This window comes from Lygodium microphyllum, chromosome 28 (genome assembly GCF_053477565.2).
Source record: "Lygodium microphyllum isolate KBCC chromosome 28, Lygodium_microphyllum_v1.1.10, whole genome shotgun sequence".
NCBI classification, from domain to species: Eukaryota; Viridiplantae; Streptophyta; class Polypodiopsida; order Schizaeales; family Lygodiaceae; genus Lygodium; species Lygodium microphyllum.
The window spans coordinates 68388846-68404279 of NC_141162.1; the positions used below are offsets into that span (position 1 = coordinate 68388846).

Here is a 15434-nt window from a genome sequence, read left to right on the forward strand (position 1 = left end):
CTCGATGGCTTCTTGGCGACCACAGTGGCCGGCCATAGCCAGCCTCCCATATCCCACTCTAGCTCATGTGGCCTGCCCTCCCAAATCGAGAGGCGCCACTCCCTAAGCTCCTCCCAAAAGATATAAGGATCCAAGTGCCATGTCTTCCCCTAAAGGCCAACCACCCGAATCCTCCTCCATGAAAGGATAACTATCCCCTCATCATGCTGCCCTCTATCAAGGGCCACATGCCCCCCCTCCTGGACAGTGAAGAAAGTCCCATGTGGGGCACCTCCCACTCTACCAGCCACCTGTAGGGGGATACCTGTTGGTGGAAACCTAGCAGCCCATATCTCCCCGGGCTCTACTAGCTCTAGTCTCGGGGGGGGCAAGCCATTGCTAAGGTATTCCTGCATCTATCTCACTTCTCCTCAACTCAGCTCCTCTCTAGCAACCTAATGCCCGCTTCAGCACCTCCTCCTCCATCATTCTATTCACCTCCCACCATGTCCTGATGGTGCGAGCCAGGCTGGCCTCCCAATCAGCCCACTGGATGTGGGGGCGCTCGCCAATCCATACCCCATCCCGATCTCTGATCTGAGAGTTCCAGATCACCGGCTGGCGGTCTATCTCCTCCTAGCAGCCTGGGTGGCTCTGAATTAGGGTCTTACGGAGGCCCTACCACACACGAAGTAGATTGCATTGGAAGGGGGTGTTGTGCTAAGAAATGCACTTAGCCACTTAAACAATCCCAAAACATGCTTATTTTAGGCTTATTTTAGCCAAAACCCTAAAATGGAGAGCGGATCAAGAGAGTTAAGTGGGAGAGGATCTAAAACCCTAATTTTCTATAAATAGGCAGTCAACCCTCCACTCTTGCACAATCTCATTTTTGCAGATTTCAGGTGTTTCATCTTGCTGCCCACACCCCGTTCGCGGAGGACATCTCACCCGAAGCTGTCCATTGCTGTCTCCATCAGTTGGCGCTTGATTTCCAGCCCTCTTCACGTAGTTTGGAGCTGATTCCAACCAGGCGATTGTTGTTCCTGTGCAGACATATTGCCGTATAGCCTGCCACATCATCACAGTCTTGTTGCCTACGTTTTTAGTCTTTCTCTCTCTTGCAGGCTATCATGGCTACGTTTTTAGTCTTTCTCTCTCCTACAAGCTATCTTGCCTACGTTTTTAGTCTTTCTCTCACCTGCTGCTTGCGTTTTTAGTCTTTCTCTCTCCTCACTACTGCTATTTGCAGGCATCAAATCCAACTTCTCACTACTGCGTTTGCAGGTGTTCAGCATCCGGAGGCTGCCTTGCTACAATTTGAGATCCATTCGGAGGACGACACACTCTCCAGCTCATTACCTGTGCCCTCATTCTTGAGATACAGGAGTTCAAGGTACAATATTCATTCATTGCATAGTGTGTTTGCTGCATGAGTATCGTATATTCAATAGTCATATCACTTCATTCATTCACTGTGTTCATTGTCTCTGAGTTAGCCTAACCCTAACTGTGTTCTTTTATCAATCTATGCTTTGTCGTACAGTTTCCGTTTATGTTTCTGTGTTAGGGCATTTCTTTACATGGTATCAGAGCCTGGCACTCTCTGAGAAACCTAGGCCTTTGATCTAAAAGCTCTACACAAGAAGCAAGAACTACAGTAGGTTCAAATGGATTCGAACACAACAACACCGATTCAATATCCAAAACCAACTATGCCGAGAACCGAGCGAGAGTGGGCCGATCAGCTTGCTCCACAAAGTTCTGACATGGTGGAAGACACTTCTGATTACATGGAAGAAAAGCTAGGCAAGCTGACCTCTGAAGAATACAAACTGATCATAGCTTATCGACGAAAGAAGATTGAGAAGCCCGATTGCCCTTGAAGAAAAGCTTCCAAATGAAGGTATGCATGAATTTCTCTCTTCAGATGTTGTACATAAATCTAATGATTTTGCAGGGCCGTCGAGACCTCCATCAAGGACGGGCCTCCCTCTTGGAAAACAAGATCCGGAGTATGTTTCTTTCTTTCATCCTCTTCCGTCCACTCCGATGCAAGGTACTTTAGATTCGTCTTTTATTCCTTCTTCTTTCACCTCTTCTGCTTTGCAATATTTTGGTAGTGATCCCATGGAAGAAAGAGTCCAGTCTGTTGACTACGGAAAAGGCCCTCTTTAGGACCAATTCTTGTATGTTAACACAAGTCATGGGGATTATAAGAAAAAGCCAGGTACCTCTTCTTCTAACCTTCTTTCTTTTGAGTCTACTTCACAAAATCAGAATAAATTTGGTGTTCCTTTTTCTTCATTGCATGGTCCGGCCGAGGGCCACCATGGGGGACTGGAGTTCGCCATCCAAACCAGCATACTTGTGGAGGAGACTTCAACAACCTGGGGGCCTTGGAGGACTAGCAAGGTAGAGGCAGAAACTACCAAGGCATGGTTGGGGTGGAGCCCTGTTGGAGCGGTTGGACAGGTTTTATGTGGGAGAGTGGGGAGGCTCTTGTGGAGGCAAGATTGAGCAGTTGGCATGCACCACGTTGTCCGATCACTACCCCATTCTCTTGACACATGATCCCCCAACATCCATCCTAGACACACGATTCTGTCGGATTCCTCACTCGATCTATAGGAGGGAGGAGGTGACTAGATAGATAGAGTAGATTTGGACCAGAGAGTGGCACAAGAGGGACCGAGTAGCAAAGGAGATTGAAGAGATCCTAGCCGAGTAGAGTAGAATCAGCCAAGAGGCAGCCACACACGCCAAGCAACAAAGCTGGGAGGAGGAGAGAGCACTCCAGTGGAACCTTGCAACCACGCAGAGATTATTACGAGAGGCACCAAGGGATCCCACCCTCCACAATGTGTAGGGAGTTCTTCCAGGTGTACCAGCCTCGCACCGCAAGAGAGCAGATACACAACCTTCGGGATCAGTATGGGAGGACTCGTTCTAGCCCAGACGAGGTGATGGAGATTGCCACCAACTATTACACACGCCTCTTCCAGCAGGAGACAGCTTCAGCTAGAGGATAGAGATGTAGATAGTAGGTTTGGGATCACATCCCGTCCCTCGTCACAAAGGAGATGGGACGCTCCCTCCTGGCCCCCTTCACAGAGAAGGAACTAGAGGAGGCCTTCCACACACAGGATGGAAAGAAATGCCCAGGAGAGGATGGCCTATCTAGGGCCTTCTTCACCACCTACTGGGAAGTAGTGAAGGACCCCCTACTGATGGCCTTCTAGGAGTCGCCTTCTAGGCGACCGGTTGGAGCTTTCCCAGTGGAGACCGATCACCTTATTGTCAATGGCCTATAAAGCACTGGCAAAGATGATTGGCAGGCGACTACGCCCCGTGCTTCCAGACATTATCCATGACACACAGACAGGCTTTGTCCAGGATAGGAGTATCCTAGACAAAGTATTTACCTTCTTTGAGGCGACAAAGTAGGCTCAGCACAGTGGGCAAAGACTGGCCGTACTACTCTTGGACTTCGAGAAAGCTTCTGACAGGGTGGATTGGGATTTCCTAGAACATACCATGGTGAGGTTGGGATTCCCCCAGGTTTGGATTCGCAGGGTCTCTGCCATTTACAGATCGGCAACTAGCACGGTTCTCATAGCCAAAAAGCGAGGGGAGAAGTTTCGGTTGAAGAGATCGGTTCGACGGGGCTATACATTGGGCCCATACCTGTTTCTACTCTTTGCAAAGGCGATGTCCCACTTTCTTAGGTCATGTGTGAGCGGATTACGCGGCCTCTGACTTCCAGTGAGAGAGGAGACTAAGTTGTTAGACTCAGAGTATGTAGATGATACAACACTCTACATAGAGGACGATAAGTTGATGCTGGAGAGAGTGAGGCTGGCTCTTGAAGTGTTCTGTTCTGCAACGGGAGCGAAAATCAACTGGCCAAATTTGGTTGGTTTCCTCAGAGACCGGCACTCTAGCACGGAGCGGGGCATCCACCTAGGATTTAGATGGGTGAGCAGAGGGCAAACCGTCCGGTACCTAGGGTTCCAAGTGGGACTCGACATCACTCTTGCCCAGCAGTTTCTTCCTGCCCTTGATTCTATTCGGAGGAAACTAACCTACTGGAGCACGGCTCGCCTCTCACTAGCCAGCCGAGCCTTGGTGGTTAACCAGGTACTCCTAGCGACGGCATGGTAGATTGTCGCGTGTTGCTGCTACTCCTCATCATGCGTAGTCCAGCTCCGCCGCCTAGTGCAGAATTTCCTTTGGTCAGGGTCAGATGGTTCCACAGACTCTAGGGCCAAGGTGGCGCGGGCGACCATCAAATGGCATCGGTCAGAGGAAGGGCTTGGGACCATCGACCCAAAATATCAGAGTATGGCCCTCTTGGGCAAGCTAGTTGTCCGCGGCCTCACACCAAGCAAGTAGACCTAGAAGATTTTATTGCAGGAGGGCCTTCAGGATTGTAGACCAAGGCTTGGCGGTGAGTGGAGGCCGTTCCTGAGATGGATCTTTACGTCAGCCCAGATCACCCCCCCTCCCCCAGATCACCTTTCCTATGCAACTTACTCTGCCTGTGGCAGGGCCTTTGTAAGGCCCTAATCCAAAGGCCCCCAAAGCTACCAAGAGGAGATAGACCGTCAGCCGGTGATCTGGAACCCCCAGGTCAAAGATCGGGAAGAGGCATAAATTGGCGAGCGCCCCCACATCCAGTGGCCTGGTTGGGAGGCCAGCCCGGCTTGTACCATAAGGGCATGGTAGAAGGTATACAGGATGGCAGACGAGGAGATGCTGCAGCGAGTATCAGGTTGCCAAAGAGAAGTGGAGTTGAGGAGAAGAGAGATAGACGGAGCAATACCTCTGGAGTGGCTTGCTCCCTCGATACGAGAGCCAATTGAGCACGGGGAGGTATGGGCAGCTAGGTTTTCACCAGCAGGCATCCCCCTACAAGTGGCAAGTAGAGTGGGTGACACCCCACAAGGGACTTTCTTTGCCGTGTACGAGGGGGGACGTTTGGCCCTTGACACAGGGTAGCAAGATGAGGGGATAGCCCCCCTTTCGTGGAGGAGGATTCGAGTGGTGGGCCTTCAGGGGGAGACATGGTGACTGGACCCCTATGTTTTCTAGAAGGAGCTCAGGGAGTGATGCCTTTGGATCTGGGAGGGCACGCCACTTAATGAGCTGGAGTGGGATCCAGGAGAGTGGCTATGGACGGGGCCACTGTGGTCGCCAAGAAGCCACCCAGGTTCCTAGAGTACACTGTCAGGATTGGCAGACATGTATTGATCCAAGAGGATATGGATTGGGCGTCACGTAGCAGACATTGGGTGGAGCATAGCATCATGGAGCCTTTTCGACGGACCTTTTGGCACCGCCTATGGGACAGTTGGAGGCCGAGGAGGATGTCGTATTTCTTATGGCTAGTGGCACATGGAGGCTTGGCGGTGGGAAGTTGACTTGCCTAGATGCAGGAGGGAGGTTGAAAGCGTTGCACATAGCAGCCTCTGGAAACCCCAAAGCACTGCCTTTGGTCATGTGAGGAGGCGCAGCTCGTGTGGAGAGGAGCATGCCGCATCCTTCGCCGTATAACACGCAGCTTTGGATATATCTCATGGGGAGCTTTCTGTTGGCAGGCAGTCAGCCAAGGCCGTCATCTTTTGTATGAGGCCGGGATGCAGGACACGATATTCATTATCAAGGCACGGTCGTGAGCACTGGTGGGTTTGGAGACTCTACCAATTCGCGAGGTACTAGAGCCCACAGCAGACCACTCGGAGGTATGGGAGATCATAGGGAGTCTTACTAGATGGCATATCTGGAAGGCGCAGTGTCAGGAGGCTTTCGGCGGCCGAGAGAGACTTTCAGTACAGGCGACCTTAGTAGAGCTCTGACCTCCATCATCCACTCCCTCCGCGGCCGATGGGATCAGGTACAGGGCGAGTCCAGGGCTTCTTAGGAGCTCCGTTGTCATTTCATGCATACTTGGGGCGGCCAGACCCTGTTTTTCATGATGCAGGCAGACAGCCCCAATTGGCGATACACCCCCCCCTCCCCCCATGGCCTCTTGCCCCCATCCCCCCCAGACTGCCTTGAGAGGCTTGTATAGATTATGTATTTGTGATTTTGCATCAGCTCCAGCTAGTCTCTTGAGCATGAGCACTCCGTTGTAATCAGTTTTCTTTTTTAGTAATATAACCAGCCACAGTTTACTTGCAAAAAAAAAAGACCATCCTAAGGGCTCTCCCTCCAAACCTCCTAAGCTCTAGGACAATTCCGTAGACAATGCTCTGCATCTCCTTTAACTCACCAAATCTCACACATGCCATTGGGACCCTACCATACCATAGCAATGTACAAACTACTAAGCTGCTCTTAGCATCTCCATTATCGTGATTATCATCCATAGCATCTTTCTACCTAACAACCACAACTCTTAAGAGTATCATACTTATTTTCTTCAACCACACATCAATCACCTATGTTCTTTTTTGCAAGTGTTCCTCCACAAACTTGTTACCCCTTAGCTCACAAAATCAACATCGCTCCGCATCTCCATTATAGCTCATACCCATGGCCAACAAAGAACAAGTTTAAAAATGCATTCAAGATGACCTTCAAAACAAAGGGGTTAGAGACATTGTTATCCAAGAAACATAGCGATCTAATCTACAAAGGGGAGCATCAAGAACACTTTGATAGTATCAAGAACATTCTGGCACTACCAATATTGACCAAGAATATGAGGATTATAGAGCAAAATGAAATAGTCAAGTTCAAGATCAGTGGACCTGTACGACTCATAGCACCATTATTATGGCACAACCGCTCTTCCAAATCTTTTAGGACCCTCTGTTGTGCATTGTAGACCATTGTATACACTCTAACCTCAGGTTTGGTGTGTTCAAATGTGTCACATCCTTTGAAGATCTTCAAAAAGACCTACATTTGTCCCAAAGTGCCATTCAAGTTCCACATTGTGATCTCTAATATGACAGATTAGGTCTCCAATATCACACAGTACACCATCCTATGATGATCAGTTTACCATTCCTATCCACTGCCCATTTCCCCTCTACATTGTCGTCAGTATGTGCAGCATAAAATCTTGTATGACACATGGGTTGTGTGAGATTGTACTCAATGAAGCTTCTCCCTTCAAGATTCATCTTTAAGCAAGGGAAAGCTGTCTGCAAATAACATTGTGAGACATTTGAACACTCTCTAAATATCGTAAAATGCAATATCTAAGACCCATCTTCTTCAGTAGAGTTAAAGCACCTTCCTTTAGATTGGCCCCTTCCTTCTCACACACACCCATGTAATGCTCTAATATTTATTTCCCTTTCCTCTCAATTGTGACATTTAACAGTTCATGGCATGTGGGATTGGGGGTGGGATCTCTTGCTTCTTGGCAACTCCAATCCAAATCTTAAATACCGCCACTTATCCTATGTTTCTAAGAACATTTCAGCCATGGGTACTATATTAGGCATTGGTGAATGGGCCTCAATTGTTGCATCCCAACAGAATGACTCCAAATTGTCAAGTTGAGTCTTTTCTAGGGTGCCTCTTTTTCTCATTTTCTCTTGGAGATCATTAGAAGTGCCATGTACAGCAGCAGAAGAACGAAAGAGATAATGCTGCAATGACTCTGAATGCAAAATACAAGAATGTGAGAAACAACATCCACAAAAAATCCTTAACCTGATGGATTTTTCTTATCCAATGATTAGCATCAGCATAATAGTTATGAAAATGCACCACATTGTTGGGCCATACTCCAGCGTAACAACCAAAAGTATAAATCACAGTATAGTATATTAAGGACCTGTACATGGGGCACAATAATCTATGGACCCCTGATTGTAACTAGTTTTGGTCATATGTAAGTGACAGCCATAGTACCAAGAAATGAGCAAATGTTCACCTCTCCCATCACACCCATGCAATGAGTAGTTTAACATCATTAACACGGATTTGGAAACTATATGATTTTTAGGACAAACCTTTGTTTGCATGTGTGGCCACAAGCAAGTTTCTTGTTGCAGACCAGCTCACAAGGTGGGCAAGCACCATAATGGCATCTATGTGGCTGCTTCAGATACACTGTATCATTAATGCTGCTGGGATATGTATTAATGCTGACCAAAAAGAAAAAGCAGTTAACTGTCCTTGAAAGCAATCCTCTAACCTGGCAAGACTCTCCATGCTCACAGCTAGGGGTGATTCTGCAGGGCTTTGAGCATCGTGGTGGCCTTTTGTCTTTCTCTGCACCACATGGGACCTATTGACATAATGTTGAGGTAGCTTAAAGAAGGAAAGAATTTTAGGTGTATGGCAGAGACAAAAATGATATAAAAATGATTTGAATCTTTTCACAAAAAATGATATAAAAGTTTAGAAGCAGGATATCAGTTTCAGGCATGGTATTTAAGCAAAAGTGACGTGAAGTAATCGTTAGAAGAAAATAAAACAAGAGATATAATGTAACACACTATTTTTGAAGTTTTGACTACCTCATATGCTGTAGCTTCACATGCACAAGAGATCCGAACTGACAAAGGGCAAGGAGCACATGGACCTCTGCAAGTACAAAGCAAGAAGTTTAAGCCCTTTCAAAGCACACCTCAAATACTGTTTGTACAATTCATTAAATCTTAAATGTAATATGACTTCAACACTCTTGCAACCTACCAAAAACATTTATTATGAATGCCCCCAAGCCCAAAACAATAAGGATAACAAAAGAAAACCAAAAGTCTAGCTTGTGAAAGATGTACTTTTGGTCTTCCAACCATATCAATTTTGATATGCAGTAACTTTTTGTCATCATGTTTCTCAAGATAAGTCAAAATCTGAATAGAGTTGTATTGCACACTCCAAAGTTGGCAGGTTCAGTAATCAATAAGTTCTATCAGTTTCCAGATGTTATATGAAAGATATTGCCTTGAAAAAAGGAATAAAAGAGCATAAGGCTGTCCATGAAAATGAGAGTGTTAAATAATTCTAATGCGGAGGACTCCTGCCCGTCACGTCACATGAGCTACCCCGCCCCACCTGATCCGCCATGCCACCATTGTCTGAGCAATCAAGCCCGCCCGACTGTTCCCTCTCCGTCGCCCCTGCCCTATCCGTCGCCATCCATCACCTGCCCCGTCACCTGTCTCCGTCACCCCCCTGCCTACACCCGCAACCTCCCCCCCGCCCTGCACCCGCCTACGCCCAACCAGCAGGTCCCCCCCCCCCGCGAACCTGCTGCCCCCTGTGCCTATCCTGCCCGCCCCCGCTCCGCCTCTTTATCCCCTAGTTGCCTGCCCCACCTGTCCCCCTTACCAATCCCCCGCCCGTGATTTCCCACCCCCCCCCCCCCCCCCCCCCCCCCCCCGAACCTGCTGCCCCCTGTGCCTATCCTGCCCACCCCCGCTCCGCCTCTTTATCCCCTAGTTGCCTGCCCCACCTGTCCCCCTTACCAATCCCCCGCCCGTGATTTCCGCCCCCCCCCCCCCCCCCCCCCCCCGCAACAACTCCCCCCTCCAGTAGCGCACCAGCGTGAGAGGTAGGTTCTCACCGAGGATGCACAATGGAAACCTCTGATCAGACGCTGGCGCATTCTGCGAGTGCCCCCCAATCAAACACCTTGCGCATCATCCTCTTTGAGGAACAGCTCTTAGTCGTTCGTGCCACAGAGCTGGAGTTGAAAGAAACATCGATCTTTGGTTAGGTTGTTGGAAACTCCCCATCGAGGGCCCAGCTGCGGGATTGGCTCCACTCCACGACGATGCGCATTGGCACAAGCCAGATCGTGGAGGCAGTCCTCATGGGCCAAGGGATCTTTATGGTTCGACTCACCTCTACAAATGCAGCTCATGAGCTAGTGGAGAGCGCACCCTATGCCTCTACGAAGGAGGTCATTTACATGGTTCCCTAGTATAGCGGCTTCACAGTGGAGACATTTGCGCTCCATAACAGATTTCTCAGACATCCAGTCACCTTACTTTTCCCCAGATTGGCGGTAGAGTACCGCCACTTAGTGGAGGATTTTGGACGGCTCTTCGTTATAGTTCTTCCTATCTCCTTCGCGGATGCAATGACAGCAGCAAGAGTCCCAAAGGTAGGAGTGGCTGTGAAAGACACAAAGAGTATACCAAAGTTTCTAGAGTGAGGCAGGAGGCCACTCCATTAGGCAGTAGGTCATTGTGACTCGGACACCAAGCCAGTCCCTGCGCTGCCACAACTTTGGGCATCAAGCAGCAGTTTGTACGCGTTCGGAGCTAAGGCGGCTCCGCCGACAAGCCAACAGGTGGATGTTGATGGCTTCACACGGGTCTAGAGAAGACAGAGAGGGAGACAGCAGGGGGGGCACAGCCAGCTCCTCAGACGCAACCTCGACAACAAGGAGCAAGAGGGTGAGCGACCCCCCCTCGACAGAGCACTCCGCAGCCCCCCCTACCCACCCCACCTGGCAGGACCGTAGTCCCCCACATCCACTATTCGCGCCACAGACTACCTCACAAAAGATCCCACAGCCCCCACACCCACCCCCCCCCCCCACATCCCATTCCCCCCCACTGACCCTGGCCCACAAAACCCTCCTCCCTTCCACGGCCACCAGCCCCCCCACACTCGCCACGTACCTCCGTCCATTCCACCATCCCTCGATTCTCTTCCCCCCCCACCACCTCCCCTGCCTAGTACCCATCTTGATCCGCACCCGGTTCAGGTGATCCCCCCCAACCCCACCCCCCCCCCCCCCCCTCCCACAAGAGGTGATGAGCCACACACGCCTACATCCTCCTCACACCAGCAGTCTTCCCCCTCCCACACAGCCACCAGCTCATTTGCCTCTGCCGCCCATCACACTTTCCTGAGACAGGCACAGCTGTTGCCACAGGAGTTCTTCCGCAACGGCCCATGGTCCTACCGAAGAGTTGCGGAGCACGGAGAGTTCCCACTACCTCTAGAGGTAGGGATCTTCATGATTCCTAAGTCAAGGAGGGGAAAGGTCCATCTACTAGCAACACCAGATGGACCAAACTACGCTTTTTCCTTCAGTCCCCTCACTCAGGGGAGTGGACGACGACGACAGATAGAGCAGGAGTTGAAGAGTCAGGTGGCGGACCACATCTCCCAGTGGATGGGAGAAGAAGGACTAGCACTATTTGCACAGTAGTGGCCCGGTTGCATGATGGACATTAACTGGTGGGCTGGTGCCGAGGTCCCACACTTGAGCATTATCTTCCGAGCCCCTCCACATTGGAGAGCTCCGAGCAATGTGATCGAGTGGCCCCTAGCACAGGCGGCCCGTTTCTACCAGTGTACAGAGTCACAATTCTCAGCATGGCTGATAGATGCATTGATAGTACCACCTAGAGCATCTATCACCCCTATGGTCCACGGCTGAGGGCCGCCATGGGGGACTGGAGCTCGCCGTCCAGACCTGCGGCAAAGTGTACTTGCATGCCCCATAGTTTTTCCTCCTCATCAACAGCCTCCACACTGAACAGATGGTCGCAGGTTTCCCCATGAGCTTACACCTTGCATCCTAGAATGTGAATAGTCTCCACTACAGTGGTGCACGTGGTTCCAAGAAGTTGATTGTTCGGTAGGAGCTGCAGCCTGCCCTTGCCAGACGGGTCGACATCTTACTTCTACACGAGCACAAGCTCACCACCACCCAAGCCCAGCGGGTAGGGATCACACTCCCATGTAGCTCACACACCTAGTGGGAGCATGCCATAGGTGGCCACGACAAGAGTGGAGACATATGCACCTATATTGATCCGAGTCTCACAGCTTGTGGAAGAGACCACGGGACGATAGTGGCAGGGAGGGTTCTATGGATCGAATTGGATATTGGGGATTCGTGCCTTGGAGTCCTCAATGTCTATGCCCCTATACAGAGGTTACATCACACAGCACGTTCTGGGTGGAGATCGCAGATGGACTCCCAGAGGTGGACTCCTGGATTGTCGGACAAGACTTCAACAACTTGGAGGCTTTGGAGGACCAATAGGGTAGAGGCAAAAACTACCAGGGCATGGCTAGGGGAGGAGCAGGAGGCATGGGAGAGCTTTCTATTGGCAATAGGAGCACGCAATCCCTGGAGAGACCCTACCTTCCACAAGAGGGAGAGGTCCCTGGACTTCTCTTGGGGATATAGGCGGCTAGGCGGAGTCCTATTGGAGTGGTTGGACAGGTTTTATGTAGAAGACTCGGGAGGCTCTCGTAGAGGCCAGATTGGGAAGTTGATGGGCACCACGTTGTTGGATCCCTAACTCGATCTATAGAGGGAGGAGGTGGCGAGAGAGATAGAGCAGATTTGGAACGGGGAGTGGGGCAGGAGAGACCGGATCATCACAGAGGAGGTTGCAGAGGTCCTAGCCGAGTCGAGCAACATCTACTTAGAGGCAGCCATACATGCCAGGTAGCAAAGCTGGGAGGACAAGAGAGCACTCCGGCGGGACCTTGCAGCCATGCAAAGATTATTACAGAAGGCACCAGTGGATCCCACCCTCCACGCATAGGAGGTGCACGAGCGAGCAGCCACTACTGGTTTAGAGGACAAGCGATTCGAGTTCTCTTTCCACATCTCAGTAGCTTTCTAGACGTGGAAGGGGGACATGATGTGCAGGGAGTTTTTCCAAGTGCACTAGCCTCACACCTTAGGAGAGCAGATAATGCAGCCTTTGAGATCAATATGGGGGAGGACTTGTTCTAGCCCAAACGAGGTCATAGAGATTGCCACCGATTACTACAGACGCCTTTTTCCAACAAGAGACAGCCTTAGCTAGAGGATAGCAATGTATATAGCAAGTCTGGGATCACATCCCATCCCTCGTCACAGAGGAGACGGGACGCTTCCTCCTAGCCCTCTTCACAAAGAATGAACTAGAGGAGGCTTTCCATACAGAAGACGAGCAAAAATGCCCGGGAGAGGATGGCCTCTCTAAGGCCTTCACTACCTACTAGGAAGTGGTGAAGGACCCCCTATTGATGGCCTTCCAAGAGATTTTCACTTCAGCATAGATGCCAGGGAGTCTTTCGCTAGGCCTTATTAGTCTTCTCCCCAAAGGGAAAGACCGGTTGGAGCTTTCCCAGTGGAGACCGATCACCTTATTGTCAATGGCCTATAAGGAACTGGCAAAGATAATTGGCAGGCGACTACGCCCCATGCTTCCAGACATCATCCATGACACACAGACACGCTTTGTCTACGACAGGAGCATCCTACACAATGTATTTACCTTCTTTGAGGCGATAGAGTAGGCTCAGCACAGTGGACAGAGACTGGCCGTACTTCTCTTGGATTTTGAGAAAGCTTATGACAGGGTGGACTGAGATTTCCTAGAGGGCAACATGATGAGGTTGGGTTTTCCCCAGGCTTGGATTTGTGGAATCTCCGCACTTTACAGATTGGCCACTAGTAGGGTTCTCATAGGTAGTAGATGAGGGGAGGAGTTTCGATTGGGGAGATTAGTTCAGCAGGGCTGTCCCCTGGCCTACCTGTTGCTACTCTTTGCAAAGGCGATGCCTCACTTCCTCAAGTAACGTGTGAACGGATTACGCGGCCTCTGACTTCTAGTGAGAGAGGAGACTGAGTTGTTAGACTTAGAGTATGCAGACGATACAGCACTCTACATAGAGGACGATGAGTTGATGCTAGAGAGAGTGAGACTGGCTCTTGAGGTGTTCTGTTCTGCAACAGGAGCAAAAGTAAACTGGCGAAAGTCGGTTGGTTTTCTCACAGACCCGAACTCGAGCACGGAGTGGGGCGTTCACCTGGGATTTAGATAGGTGAGCAGAGGGCAGACCGTCCGGTGCCTGGGGTTCCAGGTGGGACTCAACACCACTCCCACCCAGCAACTTCTTCCAGTCCTCGATTCTATTCGGAGGAAATTGACCTACTAGAGCACGGCTCGCCTCTCACTAGCCGGCCGAGCCCTCGTGGTTAACCACATCCTCCTAGCGACAACCTAGTACCTCGCCTCCTGTTGGTGATTCTCCTCATCTTGCGTAGTGCAGCTTCGCTACCTAGTGCGGAGCTTCCTTTGGTCCAAGTCACACGGCTCCAAGGATTCCAGGGCCAAAGTTGGCGTGGGCAACCATCATACAGCATTGGTCAGAGGGAGGGCTTGGGATCATAGACCCAAAGGATCAGAGTATGGCCCTCTTGGGCAAACTAGTTGTCTGCGGCCTCATACCATGAGGGCAGATGTGGAAGGTCCTACTACAAGGGGGTCTTCAGGATTCTAGACAGAGGCTTGGAAGTGAGTGGAGGCCGTCCCTAAGATGGATCTTCACGTCAGCCCAGATCAACCCCCCGGACCACCTTTCCTACGCAGCTTGCTCTACGTGTGGCAGAGCCTCCTCAAGGCCCTAATCCAAAACCCCCCAAGATGCCAGGAGAAGATAGACTGTTAGTTGGTAATTTGGAATCCCCAAGTCAGAGATCGGGAAGAGGCACAGATTGGCGAGCGCCCCCACATCCAGTGGGCTGGTTGGGAGGCTGACCCAGCTCCTACCATCAAGACATGGCAGGAGGTGTACAGGATGGTGGACAAGGAGGTGCTGCAGCGAGTATCAAGCTACTAGAGAGAGTGGAGTTGAGAAGAAGGGAGATAGACACAACAATACCTCAAGAGTGGCTTGCTCCCCCGATACGAGAGCCGATAGAGCCTGAAGAGGTATGGGCCACTAGGTTTTCAGCAGCAGGCATATCCCTACAAGTGGCAAGTAGAGTGGGCAGCGCTCCACCTAGGACCTTCACCGTATAGGAGGGGGGTCTTCTAGCTCTTGACAATGGGCAGCAAGATGAGGGAATAGCTGTCCTTTCATGGAAGAGGATCTAGGTTATTGGTCTTCAAAGGAAGACATGGCAGTTGGACCCTTTTGTCTTCTAGCACGAGCTCAAGGAGTGGTGCCTCTGAATCTGGGAGGGCAAGCCACTTCATGAGCTGGAGTGGGATCCAAGAGAGTGGCTATGGCCGGCCACTGATGTCGCCAAGAAGCCACCGAGGTTCTTGGAGTACACCGCCAGGATTGGTAGACACGTACTGATGCAAGAGGATATGGATTGGACGCCCTCACGTAGCAGACACTAGGTGGAGCACAGCATCACAAAGCCTTTCCACAGACCTTCTGCCGCTGCCTATGGGATAGCTGGAGGCCAAGGAGGGTATCATATTTTTTATAGCTGGTGGCACATGGAGGCTTGGCGGTGGGAAGCTAGATTGCCTAGATGCAAAAGGAGGGAGATTGTAAGCGCTACACATAGCAGCCTCTGGGAACCCCAAAGCACTGCCTTTGGTCGTGTGAGGTGGCACAGCTCATGTCGAGAGGAGCATGCCACATCCTTCGCGTATAGCACCCAACCTTGGATGTATCCCATGGGGAGCTTTTTGCTAGTAGGCAGTCAGTCAGGGCCGTCACCTTTTGTATAAGGCCAGGACGCAAGACACGATATTCATTATCAAGGCAGGGTCGTGCAC

The 15434-nt window shown here is 50.7% G+C and overlaps 1 protein-coding gene across 4 annotated transcripts in view; it reads right to left on the bottom strand.

Annotated features, from left to right (window-relative positions):
- NFXL2 (NF-X1-type zinc finger protein NFXL2) overlaps window positions 1–15434 on the bottom strand; it is a 195771-nt gene that overhangs the window by 57934 nt on the left and 122403 nt on the right. For all 4 annotated transcript variants that reach the window (XM_087670490.1, XM_087670487.1, XM_087670491.1 and 1 more), the window contains exons 4-6: window positions 8463–8529; window positions 8138–8230; window positions 7953–8038 (exon numbers count right to left, since the gene is read on the bottom strand). In XM_087670490.1, the coding sequence (XP_087526616.1) occupies window positions 7953–8038; window positions 8138–8230; window positions 8463–8529 (246 nt within the window). The remainder of the gene's footprint in view (window positions 1–7952; window positions 8039–8137; window positions 8231–8462; window positions 8530–15434) is intronic.